At 45.1% G+C, this 26456-nt stretch overlaps 1 protein-coding gene across 2 annotated transcripts in view; it reads right to left on the reverse strand.

Annotated features, from left to right (window-relative positions):
• Positions 1-26456, reverse strand: part of PNPT1 (polyribonucleotide nucleotidyltransferase 1) — a 155078-nt gene that overhangs the window by 83033 nt on the left and 45589 nt on the right. For both annotated transcript variants that reach the window (XM_073576654.1, XM_073576653.1), the window contains exons 10-14: positions 18736-18787; positions 18383-18440; positions 15320-15416; positions 14951-15053; positions 9415-9485 (exon numbers count right to left, since the gene is read on the reverse strand). In XM_073576654.1, the coding sequence (XP_073432755.1) occupies positions 9415-9485; positions 14951-15053; positions 15320-15416; positions 18383-18440; positions 18736-18787 (381 nt within the window). The remainder of the gene's footprint in view (positions 1-9414; positions 9486-14950; positions 15054-15319; positions 15417-18382; positions 18441-18735; positions 18788-26456) is intronic.

Raw genomic sequence — 26456 nt, forward strand, 5'->3', positions numbered from 1 at the left:
AGGTATAGGAAGTTGATGTTTGATGCACTGGTCATAGGGGTAAATTCTAGTCCTAAACTATTAGTGTTGAGTCCAGATATAAAGAAATCCAGATCCATTTGTGAGCCTTCCCAGATAAATAAGATATTGTTGATGAATAGTCACAGGCAGATTAGGTAAGGGGGTGGGACTCAGGTCCGCATTTATTATATATAGAAGAGATCATCTGGGGGCGGTAACACTGATGAAGAAGGAAGCAGTCATTCAAAACGCGTTTGTTTGCCCCTTTTTTATCCCAATACCGCCCCGTACTTAGTGTGACGTCACATGTGGGTGGGGCCTGCTGGCCATTTTATTCCTACTCGCTTGGTATCCAGGGACACCACCGGCTGGGGCCTCCCTGGTTCTACACAGCGCTCCATACCCTCGTGGCCGCACAATTCAGAAGGGCACAGACTGCATGCATGCTCCGCTTCATTTCATTGCACGCCACTCTGCATTCTTGAGGTAAGCCAGGAGTTGGATCCATCTGCTCTTTGCCTGCACTTTTAAATCGGCATTATCATAACAGACAGCTGCCTGTGGAGGCACTTTGTTTTACAGCTAAAGACAAGGAAGCACCTTGATTTATTTATGGGGATTGCCTAGGTGGTATTCATCACTTGCTGTGATCTAGCTGTCATTCATTGTTTGCTACTATTTAGTTGTCACCTATCACTTGCGATTATCTAGATAGCATCTGCCTTTTTGAGATAATATTTGCACATCCTGGGGAGTATTTCCATCAGTATTAGCCTTTGCCATAAGGGTGTGTGGTTATCCATTGTGCTAGACCACTGGCACTTGTCCCAGACTGAACATAAAGGGTGTATACTGTGGGGACCTATAGATGAGCACTGGTTTGCACCATTTTTAGCATTTATTCTGCCTATTTATCCTTGAGCGTGGTATCTTACTATATAACTGTTAAGGTACTGTCACACTTAGCGATGTACCAGCGATCTCGACCAGCGATATGACGCGGTCATGATCGCTGGTACATCGCTAAGTGGTCGCTAGTGAGCTGCAACACAGGCAGATCTCACCAGCGACATCGCAAGGGTCGGGGGTCGCTACTTACCTGTCAGACGAGGCGATTCTGTCTTCCTCCCGCCCGCGTCGCTCGTCGTCACAGCAGGAAGCTGACGACGAGAAACGGTCCAGGACGTTCTCGTGCGATCAGCGATAACCAGCGGGGGAGCGGTCGGAGGTAAGTATCAGACATAGCGATATCGCTAGCGATATCGCTATAACGTCACAAAAACCAGTGACGTTATAGCGATATTGCTAGCGATATCGCTTAGTGTGACAGGCCCTTTAAATTGCATTTCTCAGTGGCTACAATAGATTTTTGTACATGATCCAATTAAAATATCAGCCAGCAGTGCATCTTCCTATGTACAAGGCAATATGCATGTCATGTCGCCTGTGTGCGCTCACCCACCCACTCCAACTCCAGCAATTACTAAACCCTCGTTACATCAGTAACACTGCAATTTAAATGTCAAACGTGTGACTACAAGACTTGTCACCCTGTGCCGCTATCCAGAACCATCTCTTCATACGTCATCAGTCCTACCGCAGAAAGGAAAATTTGTATCTTCTGTTGAGATAAAGTTCATTTTGTGGCACAAGGGCCAAATGTTTCTTCTCAGCGGCACATAAATACGGAGTCTCTGGTCATACCTTATTATTTATTATGCTTTGCTTATTATACCACCATTATATTCCGCAGCGCTTTAAAGGGAATCTGTCACCCCATTTTAGCCCTATAAGCTGCAGCCACCGCCATCAGGGGTTTATCTACAGCATTCTGTAATGCTGTAGATAAGACCCCGATGTAACCTGAAAGATAAGAAAATAGGGATTTTTGTGTACTCACCGTAAAATCCTTTTCTCCGAGCCAATCATTGGGGGACACAGACAGGGGGTGTTATGCTGCTTGCTACTAGGAGGACACCAAGTAAACCAGAAAAAAAAGTTAACTCCTCCCCTGCAGTATACACCCCCTCGCTGGATGAGATTTCTCCAGTTCGGTGAAAAAAGCAGTAGGAGCATAAACAGTCAACAATAGCCATAACTATGTCAAAACCTAAGAATGCTACAGTGAGCCAATAGGCTAAACAGGGTGGGTGCTGTGTCCCCCAATGATTGGCTCGGAGAAAAGGATTTTACGGTGAGTACACAAAAATCCCTATTTCTCCTATGCCTCATTGGGGGACACAGACAGTGGGACGTCCTAAAGCAGTCCCTGGGTGGGGAGCATACATCTGCTAATACCCCATGTACCACTGAATCAACACTGTGGTACTGCCGATTGCAGGATGCGTCTGCAGAGAGCTGCATCCGCAGAGGCCAGAGAATGAATTTGGTAATGTCTTGTAAAAGTATGCAGACTGGACCAAGTCGCAGCCTTGCAGAACTGTTCTGCCGAGGCCTGGTGCCGAATAGCCCAAGAGACACCCACTGTACGGGAAGAGTGCACCTTAATCCCTACTGGGACAGGTGCATTCCTGACACGGTAGGATTCCTGAATCGCCAAGCGAATCCACCTGGCTAGCGTTGCTTTTGAAGCGGCTAGACCCCTCCTATGCCCCTCTGGAAGTATGAACAGGGCATCTGACTTGCGGAAGGGAGCCGTTCGCGAGATGTACCGTCTCAAAGCCCTAACCACATCTAGGGTGTGGAGGGCCTTCTCAATGCGATGGACTGGTGCCGGACAAAAGGAAGGCAAAACTATTTCCTCATTAAGATGGAAAGAGGATAAGACTCTGGGCAGGAAGGACGGGGACGTCCTGAGAACTGCCTTGTCCTGATGAAAGTTCAGGAACGGAGGGTGGCAGGACAGTAATTCCCACTAGAAAGACCACCTTCCAAGAGAGGACAGTCAGTGGCACGTCCTGCAGCGGTTCGAAAGGAGACTCCTGTAAGTCCCCGAGAACCAGGTTAAGGTCCCATGACTCCAATGGCCTTCTATAAGGAGGCGCCACATGGGAGAATCCCTGAATGAACGTCTTAACCTGGAGTTTGGTGGCAATTTTGCGTTGGAGTAGCACTGACAAGGCCGAAATCTGGCCTTTGAGCGAGCTAAGCGCGAGGCCTGACTTTAACCCGGATTGAAGGAATTCCAATATGGCCAAAATGGAAAACACCAGAGGGGATCGACCATGATTCTTGCACCATGAAAAGGTTTTCCAGGTGCGGTGATAGATGCGCATGGACACAGGCTTCCTAGCACTAATCATGGTGGAAATCACGTCGTGAGAGAACCCAGCCTGTACTAAAATCCAGGATTCAAAGGCCACGCCGTCAAAGACAGGGCCCCGGAGTTCTGGTGGTAAATCGGGCTGCCACCATCTTTCCGAGAACTCTCATGCTGAAACGAATGGAGTGAGAAACCGGTCGGGAAAGAGTCCGCGCTGCTTGGGTCTTTTCTGGAGGGAGAATGATCAACCCACGGGAAGTGTCCAAGATCATTCCTAAAAAGGAAATCTTCTGGGCCGGTTTTGGAAAAGACTTTTCGAAGTTTATCTTCCAGCCCAGGCGAGAAAGTGTATTTACTATTATATCCACTGATTCCTCGCAGGCTGGAAGGGACGGACCCTTGATGAGCAGGTCGTCCAGATACGGTAACACCACCACTCCCCGAGAGTGGAGAATGGCCATGACAGCCGCCATGACCTTGGTAAAGACCCTGGGGGCGGTGGCGAGTCCGAAGGGCAAGGCAACAAACTGGAAGTGTTACTTGTGAATTGCAAAACGCAGGAACTGCTGGTGGGACGGGGAGATCGTAATGTGAAGGTAAGCGTCCTTGATGTCGATGGATGCTAGGAACTCTTTTTCCATGGAAGCGACAACTGATCGGAGAGATTCCATTCGGAATCGCCGTACCTTGACAAACTGATTTAACAGTTTGAGATCCAGTATGGGCCGCATCATCCCGTCCTTCATTGGAACCACAAAAAGGTTTGAATAAAAACCCCTGAACCTTTTGTGATGAGGGACCGGAATGATGACTCTGTCCCTTTGCAGAGACTGAACAGCCCGAAGGAAGGCTCTTGTCTTTTTCTTGGGGGGTGAGGACTGGGAAAAACATGTCGGAGGGGGGGACGAAAATTTTATCTTGTATCCGGGAGGACACCAGTTCCCTGACCCACTTGTCGTGGACGACCGCGAGCCAGTTGTGACTGAAGGAAAGTAGACGACCGCCTACTTTGTCGGTGTCCGCCGGATACCGCAACAAGTCATTGTGTAGAAGATCTATGGGGTCTGGCTCCCCTAGATCCAGATTCCCTTGGCCTGGGCTTCCAAGAGCGGTTAGGTCTGTATAAGACCTGGGAGCCTCTGTCTCCGCACGGGGACCGACTTCATCCGGAAGAGAAGGTAGAGGAGGATCAACCGGAATTGTTGCGAAAAGGTCGAAAACGTGTCGGCTGTTGGCTCCGAAACGGCCGAACAGCCTTTTGTTGAGGAAAGAATTTACTCTTTCCCCCGGTATCAGAAATGAGCTGGTCCAGTTTCTCTCCAAAAAGACGACCAGTCTGATAGGGCAGGGAAGTCAACAATCTTTTAGATGTGGCATCCGCCCACCAGTCGCGGAGCCATAGGGCTCTTCTCTAATGGAGATCGCATTAGCGGCAGTTTGAGCAGCGCAATTGGCGGCATCTAACGAAGTGTCCACTATAAAGTCCGCTGCGTGAATTATCTGCCTGGCGATTGGTACCCTGGAAGGCAGTAATTAAGACTTCTGCCCAAGCGGCCATTGTCTTAGTGACCCAAGTCGCCGCGAAGGATGGAAAAAGCGCCGCTTCTGAAGCTTCAAAAACTGAGCGGGCAAGGTAGTCAATTTGACGATCGGGGGGGTTTCTGACTGAGGAGCCCTCAGAGACGGATAGGAGCATTTTAGAAGCAAGAAGCGATACCGGAGGGTCCACCGAAGGGGACTGTAACCAATCCTTCATTAGGTCTGGAGCAAAAGGGTATTTGGTCTCACTAGACTTTTGCCCTGTGAACCGCTTATGTGGCCGATCCCTATGTTTCTGGACAATGTCCTTAAACTCAGGATGGCTGGCAAATAACCTGCGTACACGTTTGGTCCTCTTAAATGAGATGTGTGCTGGAGCGGGAATATTTTCCTCATCCAACTCCAGAATCCTGTTGACTGATTCTATAAGAGAATCAAGCGACTCTTGGTCAGTTGGAGGATTCTGAGGGGCTGACGTGTCAGATTCGAATTCAGTCGTGCTCGCTGCGAACAATAGGAGAGGGAGAGTGAGAAACTCGCCAGTGCAGAAGCGCAAGCGTGACTAGGTGACGCGTCATGGGTCCGCTTTCTAGCCTGACCATCCCTTGAGCGAGTACGGCCCCTGCTGGTGGACGGTTCCCCGCCGTCGCCAGAGCCCTGCTCGGGCGGTAAATACGCTTTCTGACTTAAATAGGCTTCCCAGAGGGAGTCTATGGCCTGGGTCAGTGACTCCACCGACCGTGACGGGGATGCAGCCCACTCAAGGGTACTAAACGCAGGAAGCGGCGAGGGGCATCTGAGCCCAGGCCGGGTTGCAGTCCGTGCATAACGGATTAGTCTGGGCACTGGGCAAGGCAGTCTTGCAAGTGGTACACACGGTAAAAAACGCAGTGTGCTTCTTAGCAGCCCATTTAGCCTCCTTAGATTGAGACATAGCGCTCCTGAAAGGGTTAAAGGCAGATTCTGGTCTGCAGCTGCAGGGAATGTGCCGGGAGGGGGTTAAGCTTTGTTCTGAGGGCAGATGCAGCTTACCCCGGTCCTGTGCTGTGTCCCTGGGAGTGAAAAAACCAACTGAAGATGGTGAGAGATATATCTGGTAAGGATAATATGTGCACTTTTTTGCGTTTTTTTTTTTTTTTGCACCTTCTGCATTTTTTGCACAGTTGCTCACAATATAATTTTTTGTTTTTACACATTTTTAAATCATTTTAAACAGGCTTGCACAATTTGTACCTTTTTGTAAAATTAGTGTCATTTAATTACTTATTTCTTTGCAATAATGAATATCTATTTTTATATATATATTCTCTGCACCCTTAGGCAGTCTCTGCACTTTATTACTGCTCAAACTTTTGATTCTATACACAATTTTTACCTGCATCAGGTTTGTGAGGTATAATTATCATCTTGGTACATTTGTGGATTTATTACTTATATTTCTAAGATCTCATATTTATTCTCTATTAAGCGGTTGTATTGCCTTATGTACTAATATTGCATTATTAATATACATATATTTTTTATGTTGTTGTGCCAAATTGTACAATAAAGGCTATTTTAAAAAAGCTATTTTATTTTTATTTTCTTCTTTATTGCACATATCCTTACCAGGTGCATCTCTCACCATCTTCAGTTGTTTTTTTTCATGTGTCACCGGATGGTCTGCCATCCACTTTCTTGGGAATAGGGCACATTGATTATATTATCCATTATTTTATGAATTTTATTTTGAGATTGGTATAAATTGTGCCTCTCTTCCTAATTGTGTCCAAGGGAGGAATAGCGGTGGCACTGTGGTGTCACCCGGTATCCGGCAGAGTGCGCGCCTCACAGCCTATTTCCAGAGCAGGCTGAGGTAAATTTCATGGTCCCCCGAGACTAGGATTGCGCCTCTCGTTTCAAGGAGGGGGGGGCGGCGCTAGCGTGGGCGGCGCTATTGAAATTGCGGTCTAGTAGGCCAGAAAAGCCGGGGACTAAATTTTTGGCCTACCCGCGGTAAGCGCAGAGGGCGGGGAGGGGGGCGGCGCTATTCAAATTGCGGCCTAGTAGGCAGGAAAAGCCGGGGACTAAATTTTTGGCCCACCCGCGGTAAGCGTCGAGAGGGGGGGCGCGCGATGAGGCACCGGAGCACCGCTGCTGAGACAAAGTCAGCACCTCTCCCGGGGACCAGGACCCAACCCCATACCTCTACTCCAGTGCTCTGGCCTGCTGTCGCTGTCCTGGCCATCCATGCAGGTCTTCTCATCCTCCTGGGCTGATGTAGCAGAGCTGGAGGAGTTCTTAAAGGGGTATGCTCAATCGATCCACCCTATAGGTAGGGGGATTGAGAGCTATGGGGCTGATTCAGGGCATTCGGGAGCGCTGTAGGTAAGGTCCTCCGCCGGTCTCCATGCATTCCATGCTGCGCTTGCCCTCATCATCAGAGGAATCAGCCCCGTTCGCCGCATGAAAGTGTACGGGGAGGTATACTCCACGTGCTTGCCTGTTGTTGGTTCGGGGGAGAGCGAGCCATAGAAAAGAACCGCCGCCCCCTTCACTCCGTTAATTAAAAAATAAAAATTTACAGAAAATTCAAAAATAAAATAAAAACGGTGGAGTCTGAAACCAGACCCAAGTGCCTCCTGCAGACACTAAGCAAGAACTGGAGAAATCTCATCCAGCGAGAGGTTGTATACTGCAGGGGAGGAGTTAACTTTTTTTCTGGTTTACTTAGTGTCCTCCTAGTGGCAAGCAGCATAACACCCACTGTGTGTGTCCCCCAATGAGGCGTAGGAGAAAACACTTTAGATTATACTCACCAGGGGGTGTCACGGTCCGGTCCGGCGCCTCCCATCTTCATACGATGCCGTCCTCCTCCTTGCTTCTCCCTCGGCTCATGCGCAGGCATACTTTATCTGCCCTGTTGAGGGCAGAGTAAAATACTACAGTGCGCAGGCGCCGGGAAAGGTCAGAGGTCCGGCGCCTGCACACTGCAGTACTTTACTCTGCCCTCAACAGGGCCGATAAAGTACACCTGTGCAGGGGCCGAGGGAGAAGCAAGGAGGAGGACGTAAATTGTATGAAGATGGGAGGCGCCGGACAGGACGGCGACACCCATCGGACCGGACTGAACGCCCGCGTGAGTATAATCTAACTTTTTTTCTTATCTTTCAGGTTACATCGGGGGCTTATCTACAGCATTACAGAATGCAGTAGATAAGCCCCTGATGGCTGTGGCCACAGCTTATAGGCCAAAAATGGGGTGACAGACTCCCTTAAATAAATAAATTTTCTTATCTTAAAGGAAGATAACATATACAGGGGGGAAAATAAGTAGATACACTGCCGATTTTGCAAGTTTCCCCACCTACAAAGAATGAAGAAATCTGTAATTTTTATTGTAGGTACACTTCAACTGTGAGAGACAGAATCTAAAAATAAAAAACACATAAAATTACATTTTCTGTGACTTTTCACAGACGTGTGAAAAAGGCTAACACTTGGGAGCCGAAAAGTCGCCATTGTTGGCAATTAAATGGCATTTTTTTCACCCTTTACAAGCTGGAGCGCTGCCTCCATTTTTTGTAATATATAGAATATATTTTGTTTTACATGTTTTGCACTCTACTATTGTTTGTTACCAATACTCTACAATACTGTAACTTAAGGTACTGTCACACTAAGTGATATCGCTAGCAATATCGCTATAACTTGTGACGTTATAGCGATATTGCTAGCGATATCGCTGTGTCTGATACTTACCTCCGACCCGCTCCCCCGCTGGTTATCGCTGATCGCGCGAGAACGTTCAGGACTGTTTCTCGTCGTCAGCTTCCTGCGGCGCTTCCTGCTGTGACGACAAGTGACGCGTGGAGCCGGGCGGGAGGATGCAGGATCGCCTAGTGTGACAGGTAAGTAGCGACCCCCGACCCCTGCTTTGTCGCTGGTGAGATCTGCCTGTGTGGCAGCTCACTAGCGACCACTTAGCGATGTACCAGCGATCCTGACCGCGTCATATCGCTGGTCGGGATCGCTGGTACATCGCTAAGTGTGACAGTACCTTAAGAAATAAATGGTAGGAATTTGAGAGTGCCATTTATCTCTCTTGAAGCAGTATATAGACATAGGGGTGGGGTAGGATGGGATTGGGGTTGGCCTTGATCATTGTTTAAATGTTTGTAATATTTTAATTTCTCTGAAAATGCCAAACAAAAATGTATCTAATTCAGAGAAAACAAACATTGGATGCGCTGTAATCACTCCCGTGCAGTGACATCTATTTGCACTGTCCCAAAGACTTGAAGCAAATGGTGCAGGGAGAATAAAACTTCATTTTCTACTTGTAGCAATGGCTCCAGTAAGCCGGCAAGGCATGATACAACATGACATACAATTTACCGGCACGTGACCACTGTGGCTGCAATTACATTGCTTTTCTGGAGGTCACAAATTTCCCTTTAAAAGGAATTGCTTAGTATTACATAAACATGGCTCCTTTATTCTGAAAGCAGCACCCCCACCTGCCCATGGTTGTGTCTGGTACTGCAGCTCTCCTCCATTGAAGTAGGTGGAAGCTGAAATACCAGACACAACCTGTTGATGCGGATTACAGAAGGAAGCCGCCATCTTTCTCTAATCCTGTGTACGTTCTTAATAGCAAAGCGAGAACATACCTTAATGCTGTAGAAATGTGATCGGCTTTCAGACTGGATTCAATGGAGTCAAAAGTAACAGTGGATAAAACCTAATTAAAGAAAGGAAATGCAGTTCATGGTTACAAACACATTTACAACACAAGAAAAATGTTGATGTGAGATCATTTTAACGCTACCTACAAGGAATTTTCAGGAAGTGACTATCATGTCAATAAACTAATAACAAAAAAATGCAATAACTAGCAAGGTATTTTATTTTCCAAAAATAATATTGAGCCTGAAAAATCATTCCAAAATTTCAGCCACTAGGGGTCTGCCTTTCTGTCTAACTTCCGTCTCTGGCAGCCGAAACAGACTGATCACAGGAAGGAAGAGTTGAGGAATGATGGAAATCACAGGATGGATGTGTGTTAATTATATGCAAATTAAAAAATACTTAACATTTTCAAAACCTCTTGATTTATTCAGTATCGAGTATAATCCCCACATGTAGAAATACATGCACTTAAACGCCTTGCTCTGCCATCAGTGAGGAATGTGCACGATGTGAGAAAAGTCCAGAGACGCTGCAGACCACAGTAACGTGTTTAGGCCACCCAGGCTGCTCATAATAGCACAAGCAACAAGCTCCCTGGACTGGTCAGATAGAGAAACATCTCCAGGACCACTTTTTGGTTGTGGAACCATTGGTTTGCCCATTTCTCCAAAACAATGCAATAGTGGTAGAGAACGGGGGCTGGAATGGAGGAAAGTCCTCTGCAGCAATTAGTTTCGTTTTTATCTTGGATTCAATGATAGTTGGAGATTGTGTTGCCCATGTTGTCTCTAGACCAAAGAAGAGGCTTTCATGATGTAACGTCACTCCGGTCCTACCCCCCGGGATTATGGCATGGGTGGAACAATGGGAACAATGTACAGTAGCCTGACCCTTCTAGTCTTCATTCCAGGTACAGTAACAGCTCGGCGTTACATTGATTTGGTTGTGGAACCAGGCATTACGGACACTTTAGAGAAATGGCTGAGGAGCCATTTTTCTACATGACAATGCCAGGTCACATGTTGTTGACTTTACTGTGAGCAGCCAATGTAGCCTAAATGGGCTACCACGGCCTGCAGCGTCTCCAGACTTGTCTCCTATCAAGCACATCTAGGACATCAATGGTTGGTAGTTGCCAGCAGTGGATCCTGATGACTTCTGTGCCCAAGTACAATCGGCGTAGAAGAACATTCCACAGACAACCATTAATTAATGACCTCATTTTTAGAAGCCGAGGAGTGTAAGTTCGTGGATTTCTGAGCATGGCAATCATTCTCAATTTTCAAAACATCTCGATTTATTCAGTATTGTGTTTCCACTTTTTTTGTTTCATCATTTGCATATCATTACCATGTCATCCATCCTCTCTTGAGTTTACCTTCTTGGTTTCACAATTTCAGTGCTGAGGACTATAGTTGCGACAAGTTACAGGTCCCTCTTTAAAAGGGTATTCTTGGTATGATGTTTAGGCCTCATTCAGACATGTTTTTCACATTACTGTCTATAGGGCTGTTGACATGTCCGTGTTTTTTGTGGACCTAACGGAGAGGCACGTGTGTTTTTGAGTTATTGATCATAATCAATTAGTCTTCGGGTCTGTTAATTAGAGACAGCAAACGGATGCCATCTCATTTTTTAACATTATAATGGATAAGAAAAGCTTTCCTTTTTTTTTTAGTGTAAGAAAATCTCTGATAAAACACTTGGAAAAACTGAAACACTGAGCAAACGCAAATGAAAATCATAAAAAAAAAAACAAAAAAACAACCACTGATGAAAATCCAGACTATCACTTACGTCTGAAAGGGGCTTTAACCCCCTACCGACATTTGACACACCGTTACGTCATGTGCCAGCTACCTGACTTTAATGGGGGCTCAGCAAATGAGCTTTGCCCAACCTTGTTGACAGATGGCTGAGTTATCCTGCCATAATCTAACTAGCAGCTGCTCATGGATGCATGCTGTTCTAACCGCCCATCGGCACTCCCGTAACGCGATCATGGATTGCCGATGGGTGGCCACATTTCAAAAACAATGCTGATGTAAAGTAGACATGTGGCAAATGTTATTTTTTTAATCATTTTGCGTGGTATAACTATCTGATTTAAGGGAATAAAAATTAAAAGTTTGAAAATTTAGAAATGTTGTAGTTTTCTGTGAAAAGTACAACGTGTCACGAAAAAAAAACAATCACTGGGATACCTTGAAGAATTCCAGAGTTGTTACCTCAAAGTGATGCATGTCAGATTTAAAGGGAACCTGTCAGCAGTTTTGGCCAATATAAGATGCGGCCATCACCATTCAGGGCTGATATACACTGTGTTCCAAATTATTATGCAAAACATATTTCCTCATATTTTCTCTAAATTACCTATGAGAATTGCAGTCATTGTTATTTTCCAGTCATCTAATATTCTAGTATAATTGCAATGTTTTTGAACAAACTGCCTATGAGAACAGTATATTTTTAAAAATAAACACTCAAAATGCATGTTCCAAATTATTATGCACAGCAGAGTTTTCAACCTTTTTATTTTGAACAAAAAAATGGTGAATTGTGAAATTATAAGCATTATCAGCTTATTACAAAATGAAATCAAACAGTTTTCAAGTCAAAACTTTATTCTAGGTGATGTTACATTTGCACATAGGACCCCTTGTTCGAAAGAAGCTTCTGAACTCTCTCGTCCATTGAATTTGTCAGTTTTTGGATGGTTTGTGCTTCAATTGTTTTGCATGTGGACAGAATACCCTCCCAGAGCTGTTGCTTAGATGTGAACTGCCTCCCGCCATCATAGACACTCCTTTTGATGATGCTCCAGAGGTTCTCAATGGGGTTGAGGTCAGGGGAAGATGGTGGCCACACCATAAGTTTGTCCTCTTTTATGCCCATAGCAGCCAGAGATGCAGATGTGTTATTTGCAGCATGACACGGTGCAGTATCATGCATGAAAATGATCTTGCTGAGGAAAGCACGGTTCTTCCTCTTGAACCATGGCAGGAAGTGTTGTTTTAGAAACTCCACATAGATTATGGAGTTCATCTTTACCCTTTCAGGGATCCTAAAGGAGCCGACAATCTCTCTCCCCATGATTCCAGCCCAAAACATTACTCCACCTCCTCCTTGTTGGCGCCTTAGCCGTGTTTTCATGGGGTGTCCATCAACCAGCCATCCTCCACTCCATCCATCTGGACCATCGAGCGTTGCACGGCACTCATCGGTGAACAAAACAGTTTGGAAGTCAGTCTTCATGTATCCTTTGGCCCACTGGAGCAGTTTCTGCTTGTGTGCAGTGGATAGAGGTGGTCGACAGGATGGCCTACGCACAGCTGCAAACCTCTGAAGGACCCTGCATCTTGTTGTTCGGGGACGTTGGAGGCACCAGCAGCTTCAAAAACTTGTCTGCTGCTATGACAAGGCATTTTTGCAGCTGCTCTTTTAACCTGACGCAATTGCGTGTTGGAAAGAGTCCTCAAATTTTTCCTTATCAGCATGCACACGTGTGTGCTGGGAATCAGCTAAATACTTCTTGATTGTGCGATGATCACGATGAAGTGTCTTGGCAATGTTGATTGTAGTCATGCCTTGACCTAAATACTCCACAATTTGTTGCTTCTCAGCAGCCGACACATCCTTTTTCTTCCCCATTTTGGCAAAAAATGTAGGCTGCTTAATAATGTGGAACAGCCTTGTTAAGTAGTCTTGCCTTTATTTGGACACACCTGCCAAACTAATTTGCACAGGTATCTGCAATTGCTTTCAGTGCCCTGACACACATCACCATCAATGAGTTTAAATGACAAACAAAAAAATTCTAACCTTATCACTCCTAAACTCTTTTTGCATAATAATTTGGAACACAGTTTACAGCATTCTATAATGCTGTAGATAAGCCCACAACCCGACCTGGAAGAACAGAAAAATAAATTTTATTATGCTTACCTGCGGCACAGTCCGGTCCGATGGAAGTTTCAGGTCTTGGTCTGGTGCTTCCCTCCTGCTTGCTTCTTGTGGATAACGCGATCCTGCATCATCCACACAGGCTCCCCGGCACTTCGCTCCTGCGTAGGCGTACTTATCTGCCCTATTGAGGGCAGAGCAAAGTACTACAGTGCGCAGGCGCTGGGCCTCTCTGACCTTTCCCGGCGCCTGCATACTGCAGTACTTTGCTCTGCACTCAATAGGGAAGATAAGTACGCATGAGCGTGATGCTGGGGAGCCTGTGTGGATGATGCAGGATGGTGTCATCCACAAGAAGCAAGTAGGAGGGAGGCGACACAAGCAGATGGGAGGCACCGGACCAAGACAAGCGACACCCCTCGGACCAGACTGCCCCACAGGTGAGTATAATTAAAGTTATTTTTCAGATCTTCCAGGCCAGGTTGGGGGATAATCTACAGTGTTATAGAATGCTGTGTATAAGCCCTAAAAGGTGATGGCCACAACTTATATCGAGCAGGTAAGCATCTCTGCCTTTTTTCAGTGATTTCTTAATATTTTTGGAGGATTTTTTAAACAAAAATCCTATTAGAGTCACCGCATCTTATATCGGCCAAAACTGCTGACAGGTGCAATTTAACGTACAAATGACTTGGTATTAAGGGGTTTAAAGTAGTAGTCCACTAGATGGACAATTTCTTCTCATACCTCTCGCTTGGCCCCCCCATAAAATAATAAAGCTTATACTAGCGCAGTTCCCGCTGTGCCAACACTCAGTCTCCAGGGGTCCTTGTGTGGTTGTTAGGACACGTGAAACCGGCGGCCAATCAGCGCTGGCGTCACTGTCTCCGCCTCCTGTCGAATTGAGCAGAAAGAGGAAGTCCAAGATCAGCTCCAGCCCTGACTTCATCTTCATGTTCGATTTGTCCAAAGGCGGGTACAGTGACAGGTTTTTCTTATAACAGATAGAACGGCAATAGAGGAAGTGAATCTGTCAATGGGTTTTCAACCCCCAAAACTTTATGGCATGTAATCTTTTTCAAGAGAAGTCCAGCAATACCCTTACAAGGCCAGTGCATTCCTCCATTACTGAGAAATTGGCATTTGAATTTCTATGCAAATGAGGTTGAAGAGCTATGGTAGATCTGAAGCCTCTGTCACTCCAGCTCTATTCCCCACTCAGCGTCGCCTCTTAATGTTTGACTGACAGCCTACATGTTGTGTGACTTCTGGCCAAGGCGTTGCCAGTTAATCAGAGGGAGGGAGCATTGAACCTGTTATAGAGCTGTAGTGACAGAGGCTTCAGAACTACAACCAACTTTTAGCCTCATTTGCATATAGATTCAAACACTGATTTCTCAGTTACGAAGGAAGGAATTGGTCATATAAAGACATCGTTGGACTGTTTATTGCAAAACCTACATGTACACAAATAGTTTGGGGTGTGAGATCCTGCTGAAAGATTCCCTTTACTAACTGGAAATCTTAATATTCTAAGCTAAATATTTTAAACTAATATGATAGCAAACAGGATATCACAATCTCTAGAGTAATACAGAAGTTTGGTGTACCGACCTGTGTTTGTCCCCGCTGGAATAAAGCCGAGCCATGGAGAGGTTTGTAAAGATCAACATCACAGCTGATACTTCGGAGAGATGTTAAGTCTCTGCCATCACATCTTCACAAATGGAGAAAAGATTACATATTTGAAAATATGCACCAGGAACATGGCGTCGTTTTCAAGGAAACTGTGCCACCCATGACCATGGGTTGTGTCTGGTATTGCAACTTAGCTCATTAAAAGTGAACTGAGCAGCATTGAAATAAGGCGCACAAACCCATGGTCCGGAGTGGCGCCATTTCTGAAAGAAAGCAACAATGTTTTTCTAATCTGCAACAACCATGATAATTTTGTCTTTAAAACACAGATGAGAGAGACAATACCTTCTATATTCGTTTAGTATGATATTCCTAAAAATGCCTTTACATACAATACTGAAAGACTCCATTATATCAAACGGATCTGCATTTGGGAATTTTTCTAGAAGAGAAAAGTTGACAGGGTTGCACATTGTAAAGCAAAAAAGTGCACAAATAGTATTGTGTAATATTCTAGTATAATAAAAGTCAATAAATAATATAAATAGAATCTGTAGTAGCAAAATTAAATAAACAAGGACTCAGATTTATCTTTTGCCATTCGTTAAATTTTCCTGAACCTTCTCCACATGGATGTACAGGTGCTTCTCACAAAATTAGAATATCACCAAAAAGTTAATTTATTCCAGTTCTTCAATACAAAAATTGTAATTCATATTACATAGAGTCATTACAAAGTGATCTATTTCAAGTGTTTATTTCTGTTAATGTTGATGATTATGGCTTACAGCCAATGAAATCCCAAAAGTCATTATCGCAGTAAATTAGAATAATTAACAAAAAAAAAAAAAAAAAAACACCTGCAAAGGCTTCCTAAGCATTTAAAAAGGTCCCTTAGTCTGTTTCAGTAGGCTCCACAATCATGGGGAAGACTGCTGACTTGACAGATGTCTAGAAGACAATGATTGCCCCATCTACAAAGAGGGTAAGCCACAAAAGGTCACTGCTAAAAAAAGCTGGCTGTTCACAGAGTGCTGTGTCCAAGCATATTAATGGAAAGTTGAGTGGAAGGAAAAAGTGTGGTAGAAAAAGGTGCACAAGCTTCCTTGAAAGGATTAAGAAAAGGCCATTAAAAAATTTGGGGGAGATTCACAAGGAGTGGATTGCTGCTGGAGTCATTGCTTCAAGTGCCACCACACACAGACATATCCAGGACATGGGCTACAAGTGTCGCATTCCTTGTGTCAAGCCTCTCATGACCAATAGACAACGCCAGAAGCATCTTACCTGGGGGCCAAAGAGAAAAAGTACTGGACTGTTGCTCAGTGGCCCTAGGTGTTTTCAGAAGAAAGTAAATTTTGCTTTTCATTGGGAAATCAAGGTCCCAGAACCTGTAGAGGCCACAATCCAAGATGCTTGAAGTCTAGTGTGACGTTTCCACAATCAGTGATGGTTTGGGGAGCCATGGCATCTGCTGGTGTAGGTCCACTGTGTTTTATCAAGACCAAAGTCATCACAGTCATCTACCAGGAAATTTTAGAGCACTTCATGCTTTCCTCTGCCGACAAGCTTTTTAGAGATGGAAATTTTATTCTCCAGCAGGACTGGTCACCTGTCCACACTGCCAAAAGTACCAATATCTGGTTTAAAAACAACAGTATCACTGTGCTTGATTGGCCAGCAAACTCGTCTGACCTTAACCCCATAGAGAATCTATGGAGTATTGTCAAGAAGATGATGAGAGACACCAGACCCAACAATGCAGACGAGCTGAAGGCTGCTATCAAAGCAACCTGGGCTTCCGTAACACCTCAGGAGTACCACAGGCTGATCGCCTCCATGCCACGCCGCATTGATGCAGTAACTGATGCAAAAGGAGCCCCGACCAAATATTGAGTGCATTTCAGTAGGCCAACATTTCAGATTTTACAATCATTTTACAATAAAGTATTGTAATTTACTGACATGTTGACTTTTTGGTTTTCATTGGCTGTAAGCCATAATCATCAACATTAACAGAAATAAACACTTGAAATAGATCACTGTTTGAACTGACTCTATAATATGAGTTTCACTTTTTTAATTAAATAACTGAAATAAATTAACTTTTGATGATATTCTTATTTTGCGAGAAGCACCTGTACATGTTCATTATTTTAGGCCAAGGGGTTAAATAAATAAGGCACAAAAACTAAAGTCACAATAGAAAGAATATTACTCTAGATAAAAGTTACAAAACCAGTGAGGAATTGGCCTCAGTTTTTGAGATATCCAATGGTTTAAGAGAGACATGGATCAGGAAGTGGAGGACATCGGGGATTGGATAAAAGACAGAATGAGATCAGGGGAGATCGGTTAGGATGAATTTATTTTTTTAACCCATTTACTCTTTTCAAAAACAATTTAGTCCTCTAGTCAACCTCTTTACATTGTATATGGAAAAGTTATGCAACTTTTGTGTGCTTATCAAATTAAAGATCATAATTTTATTCTATATAAAGGATGAAAATGTAATGCGCTAGAACAGGGCTTCTCTTTTTCGTCTGGGCCTCAGCAGAGACACCAAGATGGCGCCTGGGCATCAGCAGAGACACCAAGATGGCGCCTGGGCCTCCCCATTTTTCTGCCTAACCCCGATACATCATTATAATAAGTACATAATGAGTAATCTGTGTTTTTAAACTAATTATTGCTTCCCCATAGAAAGGTTAGTGCGGCATAAATCACTTATATAAAAACTGCTTCCCATGTGCGCTTACAAACGAATGGTCAGGTCAAAGTGAAATCTCGTGGATGAAAGATGTGAGATGTGAGATGTAAGTACAAAAATGTTTTACAATTACAACTGTTAAAGAGGTTGTCCAATGAAAACAAGTGCTCACCTATCCACCATAAGGGTGAGAATATCCTGATCAGTGGGGGTCCGAACACTGGAACCTTCACCAATCAGAAAACTGGGGAATTTTTTATTCCAGCTACAAAATGGGGCAGTAAGTCTCATGGCCGACCACCTCACCATTCACTGTCTATGGGGCTGCTGGAATCAGCCGATGGAGAATGAATGGAGCAGAGGTGGAGCATGCCCATTTCCTTTCTATTGAGAACGAAAGTACCCTGATCTGCCGATTGGTGCAGGTCTCAGCGGCCGGACCCCACTGATTAATAACTTATCACCCATCCTTTGTATAAGTGATGACTTGTTTTTACTGGACAACCCCTTAAAAGTTACATGACCTGATCATGCTTTCCAATCACACCACACCAGTCTCATTATGATCTGTGCCAATAAAGCTCTATGAGGATACATAGCTAAGAGCATGAGCATGAGTATCATGGAGAACTGTACAATCACAGGCACCATTGTGAGTAATCTTATGTCACAACTTTCTGGGAATAATTTTATAATACCTTTCAGCACTTCCTCGGCGTCAAGTCTAACCTTGTTCACAGATTCATCTCTAGAAATCTTTTTTTTTTGGGGATAAAAAAAGCACATTAAATCAAATTAAAAGTAAGTCATTTACAACAAACTTGTCCATGTATAAACCAGGGACTATGCTACAAGCAAGAAAAGGTGGCAGGTAAAGGGTGAGCAGCTGTGTGGAGCAACGTGCCAATCGTTTCTTTTATTTTTAATTTTTTTATACATAATTTCTTATCTATGTCCTAATTTTTATATTTTTTTTTTATAACTGAATGCCCCTTAAGATTTTCACAAATACAATTTATCAGTCATAAGAAAAGAAGGTTTTATCACTTACTTTGTCATGAGTGACATCGGAAAAAATTGCATACAGACGTTCAGACGCAATCCTGAAGGGGAGAAAAGGGGGTAAAAGGAGAATTAAAATTTCTTACAAGGTTGCTTTTGTGGGAAACAATGCAAGAAAAACATCCAGAGTTCTGAAAAATCAAGTGTTCCAGACGTTTTCATTTCCTTTCCCCTTATCACTGAAGCCCGCTTTGACCTTATATACAGTGCAGTTACTGTAAAGACAAGTAGATTTCCCCTCATTGCTAACTTTTCTTCTGATTGTAAAAACTTTAAACCTAAATGAGATCAAGAGAAAAAAAAAAAAAAAATTCCATGAAACTGATAATAAGAAAACCGAGGGGTAGTGGCTCTAAGACAGGGGTTAAATTATCCCACTGCATTCATACAGCAAATTGGACACGAAAAAAAAAAAGAGCACAATAAAAAATTTTTTAATTAAATGTCATTAAAAATATAAAATAGGTAAAAATTGCCAAAAATACACAGACTCAGGACAAGATAGTGAGTGAACCAAAAGGTACATAAACAGGTGTATTGCACATATGAAAAGCATGGCAATGTGACTGAGGAGGAATCAGATGAAAATACATATCTTTATGTCACAATCCTTGTGTAATATGTACTCAGCTTATGGTGCAGATAGGACTTTCAGGCTGTATCAAAAATAGAAGTGAAAAGAGACAACTCAGTTATCCGGCACCAATTACTTCCACATCGTGAGGCGAGTGCTGCTGATGATGTTGCGTCAGCAGATACAGTTAGGTCCATATATATTTGGACAGAGACAACATTTTTCTAATTTTGGTTCTAGACATTACCACAATGAATTTTAAACAAAACAATTCAGATGCAGTTGAAGTTCAGACTTTCAGCTTTCATTTGAGGGTATCCACATTAAAATTGGATGGGGTTTAGGAGTTTCAGCTCCTTAACATGTGCCACCCTGTTTTTAAAGGGACCAAAAGTAATTGGACAATTGACTCCAAGGCTATTTCATGGACAGGTGTGGGCAATCCCTTCGTTATGTCATTCTCAATTAAGCAGATAAAAGGCCTGGAGTTGATTTGAGGTGTGGTGCTTGCATTTGGAAGGTTTTGCTGTGAAGGAAACATGCGGTCAAAGGAGCTCTCCATGCAGGTGAAAAGCCGGATTACTTACCGGTAATGCTCTTTTAATGAGTCTACGACAGCACCCACTGGAGGTATCGGATCCGCCCCACTTGGAACAGGAAACCCGACAGGAAGATAAAAAGGGGCGGTCCGCCTTGCCTTCTCAGTTTTGCATTTCAGAGTACCAGGAGGACCGCCAAAGGTTAGGCAATGTCTTTGCTTTTCTAAATTTTACTTATTCATCCTTAGCAGATACACTTTATTATTGATATCTTAGCAGGGAGGGAAGTGAGCGGGTGCTGTCGTGGACTCATTAAAAGAGCATTACCGGTAAGTAATCCGGGTTTTTACCCTTCGCCAGGACAGCACCCACTGGAGAGATTCCAGAGACCATCACCTGGGTGGGACCACCGTGCCAAGGACAGTCCTGCCAAAGCTTAGGCCAGAAGTTGATGAAAGGTCAAGCCTATAGTGATTATAGAAGGTAGAAGGGGTTGACCAAATTGCTGCCTTAGGCTAGTTTCACACTAGCGCTTTTGAACGCAGCGACGGCCTGCGCACGGCCGCCGCTAAGCCCCTCCGCCTACCGGCGCATGACGCTGCATGCGTCCTGATCTTTATCACTGGGGGGGCGCAGGCCGTGCGCAATATGCGTTTGGTGGCGCATGCGTCCTTTTGACGGTGCGCCAAACGCAACCTGCTGCAGTTTGGTTGCGCTCGGCGCACCGTCAAAAAGGCGCATGCGCCGCCAAACGCATATTGCGCACGGCCTGCGCCCCCGGTGATAAAGATAGGGGACGCAGGACATGCGCCGGTAGGCGGAGCTACCGACTGAGGCGCGGCAGGGGGCGGGGCTTAGCGGCGGCCGTGCGCAGGCCGTCGCTGCGTTCAAAAGCGCTAGTGTGAAACTAGCCTTACATATGGCTTCAATTGGAAAGTCTCCCCTCTCGGCCCAGGAGGTTGCCACTGCTCTGGTGAAATGTGCTCTGATGTTCTCCAGAGGCTCTTCATTTTTCGCGGAGTAGGCTAAGCGAATGGCATCCCTGATCCATCGGGAAATGGTGCTCTTCGTGACTCTGTACCCTTTTTTACAGCCCTGAAAAGATATGAACAGAGCCCTACACTGCCTCCAGCTCCTGGACCTCTCAATATATTTTAGGACTGTTCTTCTAACGTCCAAGGTGTGGAATTTCCGCTCCTCCGGAGTGGAGGGGTCTCCAAAGAAGGTCGGGAGAAGTATCTCTTGAGATCTATGGAACCTTGTTGATACCTTAGGCAGGTATGAGGGGTCTGGTTTTAATATTAACCTATCCTGGTATATCTGAAAAAAGGGTGGGTCTATGGATAGGGCTTGGATATCACTCACTCTCCTAGCCGACGTCAGTGCCACGAAGAGGGCCGTTTTGAGTGACAAGCATTTCAGGGATATCGTGTCTATCGGCTCGAAGGGTTCTTCCATAAGAGCGTCTAAGACCAGATTTAAGTCCCATGCAGGGATTGCAGGTATGTGAACCGGAGTTATCCGTTCGCAAGCTGTAATGAATCGTGATATCCACTTATTTCCTGCTATATTATGGCCGTACAGTGCGCCTAATGCGGACACTTGGACTTTCAGCCAGGCCCAAGTCCTTCCCTTTCTGTAGAAATTCCAAGATAGGAAATATCGGAACTTCTGTGGTATGAGGCGCTGTATGAAACTGCAGGAATTTTTTCCATATCCTTGTATAAATATGGGTAGTGGACTGCTTCCTGATCTGTACGAGCGTAGCAATTAGCGTTTCAGAAAACCCCCTCGATCTCAGTAGCTGCATTTCAAATTCCACGCCGTCAAGTGTAAGCTGTCCACTTGGGGGTGGAAAAAAGGGTCTTGGGAGAGTAGGTTGGGAATTGAAGGGAGGACCCAAGGATCTGTCACCGACATAATTTGTAGCCATGAGAACCATGGTCTCTTGGGCCAGAATGGTGCTATCAAAATTACTCTCGCCTTGTCCTCTCTGATCTTCTGAATGACCTGTGGTAGGAGAATTATCGTAGGGAAGGCATATGCCAGGTTGAACTTCCATGAGGCCTGGAGGGCGTCCAGTATATCTGGATGATCTGACAGGGAGGCAAACACTTATCTGTCTGTTCTTTTTCGTGGCAAAGAGGTCCACCTGAGGTTGCCCCCATAGAGCTACTATGTCCTTAAAGATTCGGGGATTGAGGCACCACTCCCCTTGCTGAAGTGTGTGTGTCGGCTTAAGAAGTCTGCCTCCTGGTTGTTCTCTCCCCTGATATGGAGGGCCGAGAGGGACAACAAATAACTTTTGGCTAAGTTTAAGATTCTTGCCGCAGAAGACATCAGTCTCTGATCGAGTACCTCCCTGTCTATGTAGGCCACTGTAGTGGTGTTGTCCGATAAGATCCTGACATGCTTCCGTTGGAGCTGTGGAAGAAAATGGTGTAGAACATAATATACCGCTGTCAGTTCTTTTAGATTAGACGAGTAGCCTAGTTCATCTCCATTCCACCTTCCTTGACAAAAGCTATTCCCCATATGGGCTCTCCAGCCGTGGGGGCTAGCATCGGTGGTTAGGATACAAGATGGTACTATGACCCATGGGACTACTGTGGACAGATGGTTATCATCTAGCCACCATTCTAGAGAAGCCAAGACCTCCTGTGACAAGGTTATCTTGCTCTCGAGGTGACCACTATGTCACCTGTCCTCTTGGAGGATCTGATGCTGCAGTGTGCGGACGTGATAATGGGCCCACCGACCTGCCGGGGCACAGGAAATGAGTGACCCCAATAGCGACATTGCCCCTCTCAGAGACATACGATGTCTACTTATGGCTGCCTCCACCTTCTCTTTTGTGAGTGTAATTTTTACCTGAGGGAGTAGACATCTCTGGGTTGTGGAGTCTAACTGGAACCCTAAGAACATCTGAAGGGAATGCGGAATGAGTCTGGACTTCTGGAAGTTGATGATCCAGCCTAGATCCTGCAAAGATGAGACCGCGTCAGCCACACGTCTGGTACACTGGGTGACTGAGTTCCCGATAATTAAGAAGTCATCCAGATAAGGCACGATTAGAGTGTCTTTCTGACTAAGATAGGCAATCACCTCTGCCATCACTTTGGTGAAGATTCTTGGTGCCGTAGAGAGGCCGAAAGGCATGGCCGTATACTGAAAATGACAGATCTTGCCTTCGAATACCACCGCGACCCTTAGGTACCTTTGGTATCTATCATGAATAGGAAGATGATAGTAAGCATCCTTCAAGTCAATCCCCGCCATTACACAGTTTGGAAAGAGAAGTTTTATGGTGGATCTGATTGATTCCATTTTAAACTTATAATTTTTTATAAACGTATTAAGCTTCCTTAAATTTATAAAATTGTCCTAAACGTACCATCTGGTTTGGAAATTAAAAATAAAGGAGAGTAGAACCCTCTACCCTCTTGTCCCTCTGGGACTTCTGGTAAAACCCCCTTGGATAGTAGGCTCTGAATTTCTACTTCGAGGGCCTTTTGTTGTACTATAGAGTTAAGGCGGGTTATGATAAAGAAATTATAAGGGATTTGAAGGAATTCTATTTTCATTCCCTCTTTAATTAAACTCATAAGCATCAAGAATAAAAAGGCTAGACTGGATTTTGCTAAAAAAACATCTAAAAAAGCCAGCACAGTTCTTCTGGAAGAACATTCTTTGGACAGATGAAACTATGAAACTAAGATCAACCTCTACCAGAATGATGGAAAGATAAAAGTATGGCGAATGCGTGGTACAGCTCATGATCCAAAGCACACCACAACATCTGTAAAACACGGCGGAGGCAGTGTGATGGCTTGGGCATGCATGGCTGCCAGTGGCACTGGGACACTAGAGTTTAATGATGATGTGACACAGGACAGAAAAGCAGCCGAATGAATTCTGAGGTATTCAGAGCCATACTGTGTGCTCAGATCCAGCCAAATGTAGCCAAACTGATTGGTCGTCGTTTCATACTACTATTGGACAATGACCCAAAACATAAAGCCAAAGCAACCCAGGAGTTTATTAAAGCAAAGAAGTGGACTATTCTTGAATAGCCAAGTCAGTCACCTGATCTCAACCCAATTGAGCCTGCATTTCACTTGTTAAAGACTAAACTTCAGATAGAAAGGCCCACAAACAAACAGCAACTGAAAACCACTGCAGTGAAGGCCTGGCAGAGCATCAAAAAGGAGGAAACAGTGTCTGGTGATGTTCCTGAGTTCAAGACTTCAGGCTGTCATTGCCAACAAAGGGATTTCAACCAAGTACTAGAAATGAACATTTTATTTACAATTATTTAATCTGTCTAATTACTTTTGGTCCCTTTAAAAACAGGGTGGCACATGTTAAGGAGCTGAAACTTCTAAACCCTTCATCCAATTTTAATGTGGATACCCTCAAATGAAAGCTGAAAGTCTGAACTTCAACTGCATCTGAATTGTTTTGTTTAAAATTCATTGAGGTAATGTCTAGAACCAAAATTAGAAAAATGTTGTCTGTCCAAATATATATGGACCTAACTGTACCTGCCAGTACTTGACATATTGGTGGGTGTTAGGTATCACACGCACACGACTCCTGCCAATCCAGTGAACAATTATCTGCCAGCGAACTACAGCAGCAACGCTCACCTGTTGATGTGATGTGCACCAAACAACCCATTTAAACAGAACCTCTTTTTTGGCTTATAACCTATGCCCATGACCTTTAAGATCATAAGAATGGGGTTCCTGCAACCCCTTTATATCCTCAGACATGAGCCTGCGTATCCCAGAAAAAGTGTTTAAACTTGTCCAGCGTTGAATGTAAATTGTGCAATATGGTCCGATGGGTGTCTCCAGAATGTGATCAGCACCGCCTTGGTCCCTTCAAACATCATCTCTTCTAACTACATCTCTCCGCCATAGACATAGTGCCTGAAGTCTTTCACCTACGCAGTGGAGTCTGACAGCTGTGCAGTTGCACCTCACTATGTCCTACTGAACAGCTAGTCTCTGTCATCCATGTAGTGCCTGAAGTCTCGCCACTGCGTCGTGGAAATCACTGGCTGTTCTATAGGGTGAGTGAGGCGCGCCTGCCTAGGTCTCAGATCCCACTGCGCACGCATGAGACTTCGGGCACTATGTGTATGATGGAGAGACGTCATCGACTTACATGTAGTTAGAAGTGTTGGTGTTTGAAGGTACCAAGGCGGCGCTGATCACACTCTGAAGACACGCATAGGACCGGACAGCACAAGTTACATACAGCACGGGACAACTATAAAACAGTTTTTATGAGATGCGCAGGCGCACGTCTGAGGATATAAAGGGGTGGCAGGAATCCCATTCTTTTGATATAAACCCTTTTCCGACATCGGGCGTAAATTTACTCTGATGTCTGATTCCCTTTGATGTGGGTTCCGACGGAGTGCCCACATCTTTCCCGGTACATGTCAACTGTTTTGAACAGCTGAAATGTGCCCGGAACAGCCACTCCTTGAAGGAAAGATTTGACTTGAGAGCAGGAGGCTAAGGACTTCTGAAAGAGGATGGAGAGGGCTGATACCTGACCCTTTAGAGAACTAAGGGCAAGACCAGCATCAAGTCCCGCTTGGAGAAAAGCCAAAATGGAAGGAAACGACAGTCATCGGCGGAATGTCATTGGACTCACACCAGCGGAAATAGGCTTTCCAGGTCCGATAATAGACCTTGGAAGACGACGGCTTCCTAGCCTGGATCATGGTGCGTATCACCCAATCGGAGAAACCAGACGCTCTCAGAACCGGGGTTTTAACAGCCACGCCATCAAATTGAGCGACTGAGAACTCTGGAGGCAGATCGGTCCTTGTGACAGAAGATCTGGCCTGTCTGGGAGCCTCCAAGGGGCGTCCACCAGATTGACGATCTCTGCAAACCAAGACCTTCTGGGCCAATCCAGTGTGATCAGAATGACTAGCATCCCTTCCGCTTTGATCTTCAACAGCCTGGGAAGGGGTGGAAACAGGTAGGGAAGCGTGAATTGCGACCAGGGAATGGCCAGAGCATCGGGGCCCACAGCGAGAGGGTCGCGGGACCTGGACACAAACCGTGGAACCTTCCCGTTCAGCCGGGACGCCATGAGGTCCACATCCGGAGTTCCCCATCAAAGGCAAATCTGATGGAAGACCTCCTGATGCAGGGACCACTGTCCTGCCACGAGACCCTCGCAGCTGAGAAGATCGGCAGCCCAGTTGACCACGCCGGGAATATGTACTGTAGATATTGCCGTAACCATCGTCTCCACCCAGAGGAGGACCCTGGATACCTCGGCCAACGCCAGGGAACTCCGGGTCCCTCCCTGGTGATTGACGTATGCCACTGCTGTGGTATTGTCTGTCTGAATTTTGACTGGTAGACCCTTGAGAAGTCTTTCCCAGTGACAGAGGGACAGGAGGATGGCCCTTATCTCGAGGATGTTGATCGGTAGAGAGGATTCCTGCGCCGACCAACGCCCTTGAACCGTCAGATGGCAAAAAACCGCCCCTCAGCCGAGAATGCTGGAGTCCATTGTCACCACTGCAGTGCGCAGGTGCTGGGAAAGGTTAGAGAGGTCCGGCGC

This window comes from Dendrobates tinctorius, unplaced genomic scaffold (genome assembly GCF_039654945.1).
Source record: "Dendrobates tinctorius isolate UK_male_01 unplaced genomic scaffold, ASM3965494v1 ptg000050l, whole genome shotgun sequence".
NCBI lineage: Eukaryota > Metazoa > Chordata > Amphibia > Anura > Dendrobatidae > Dendrobates > Dendrobates tinctorius.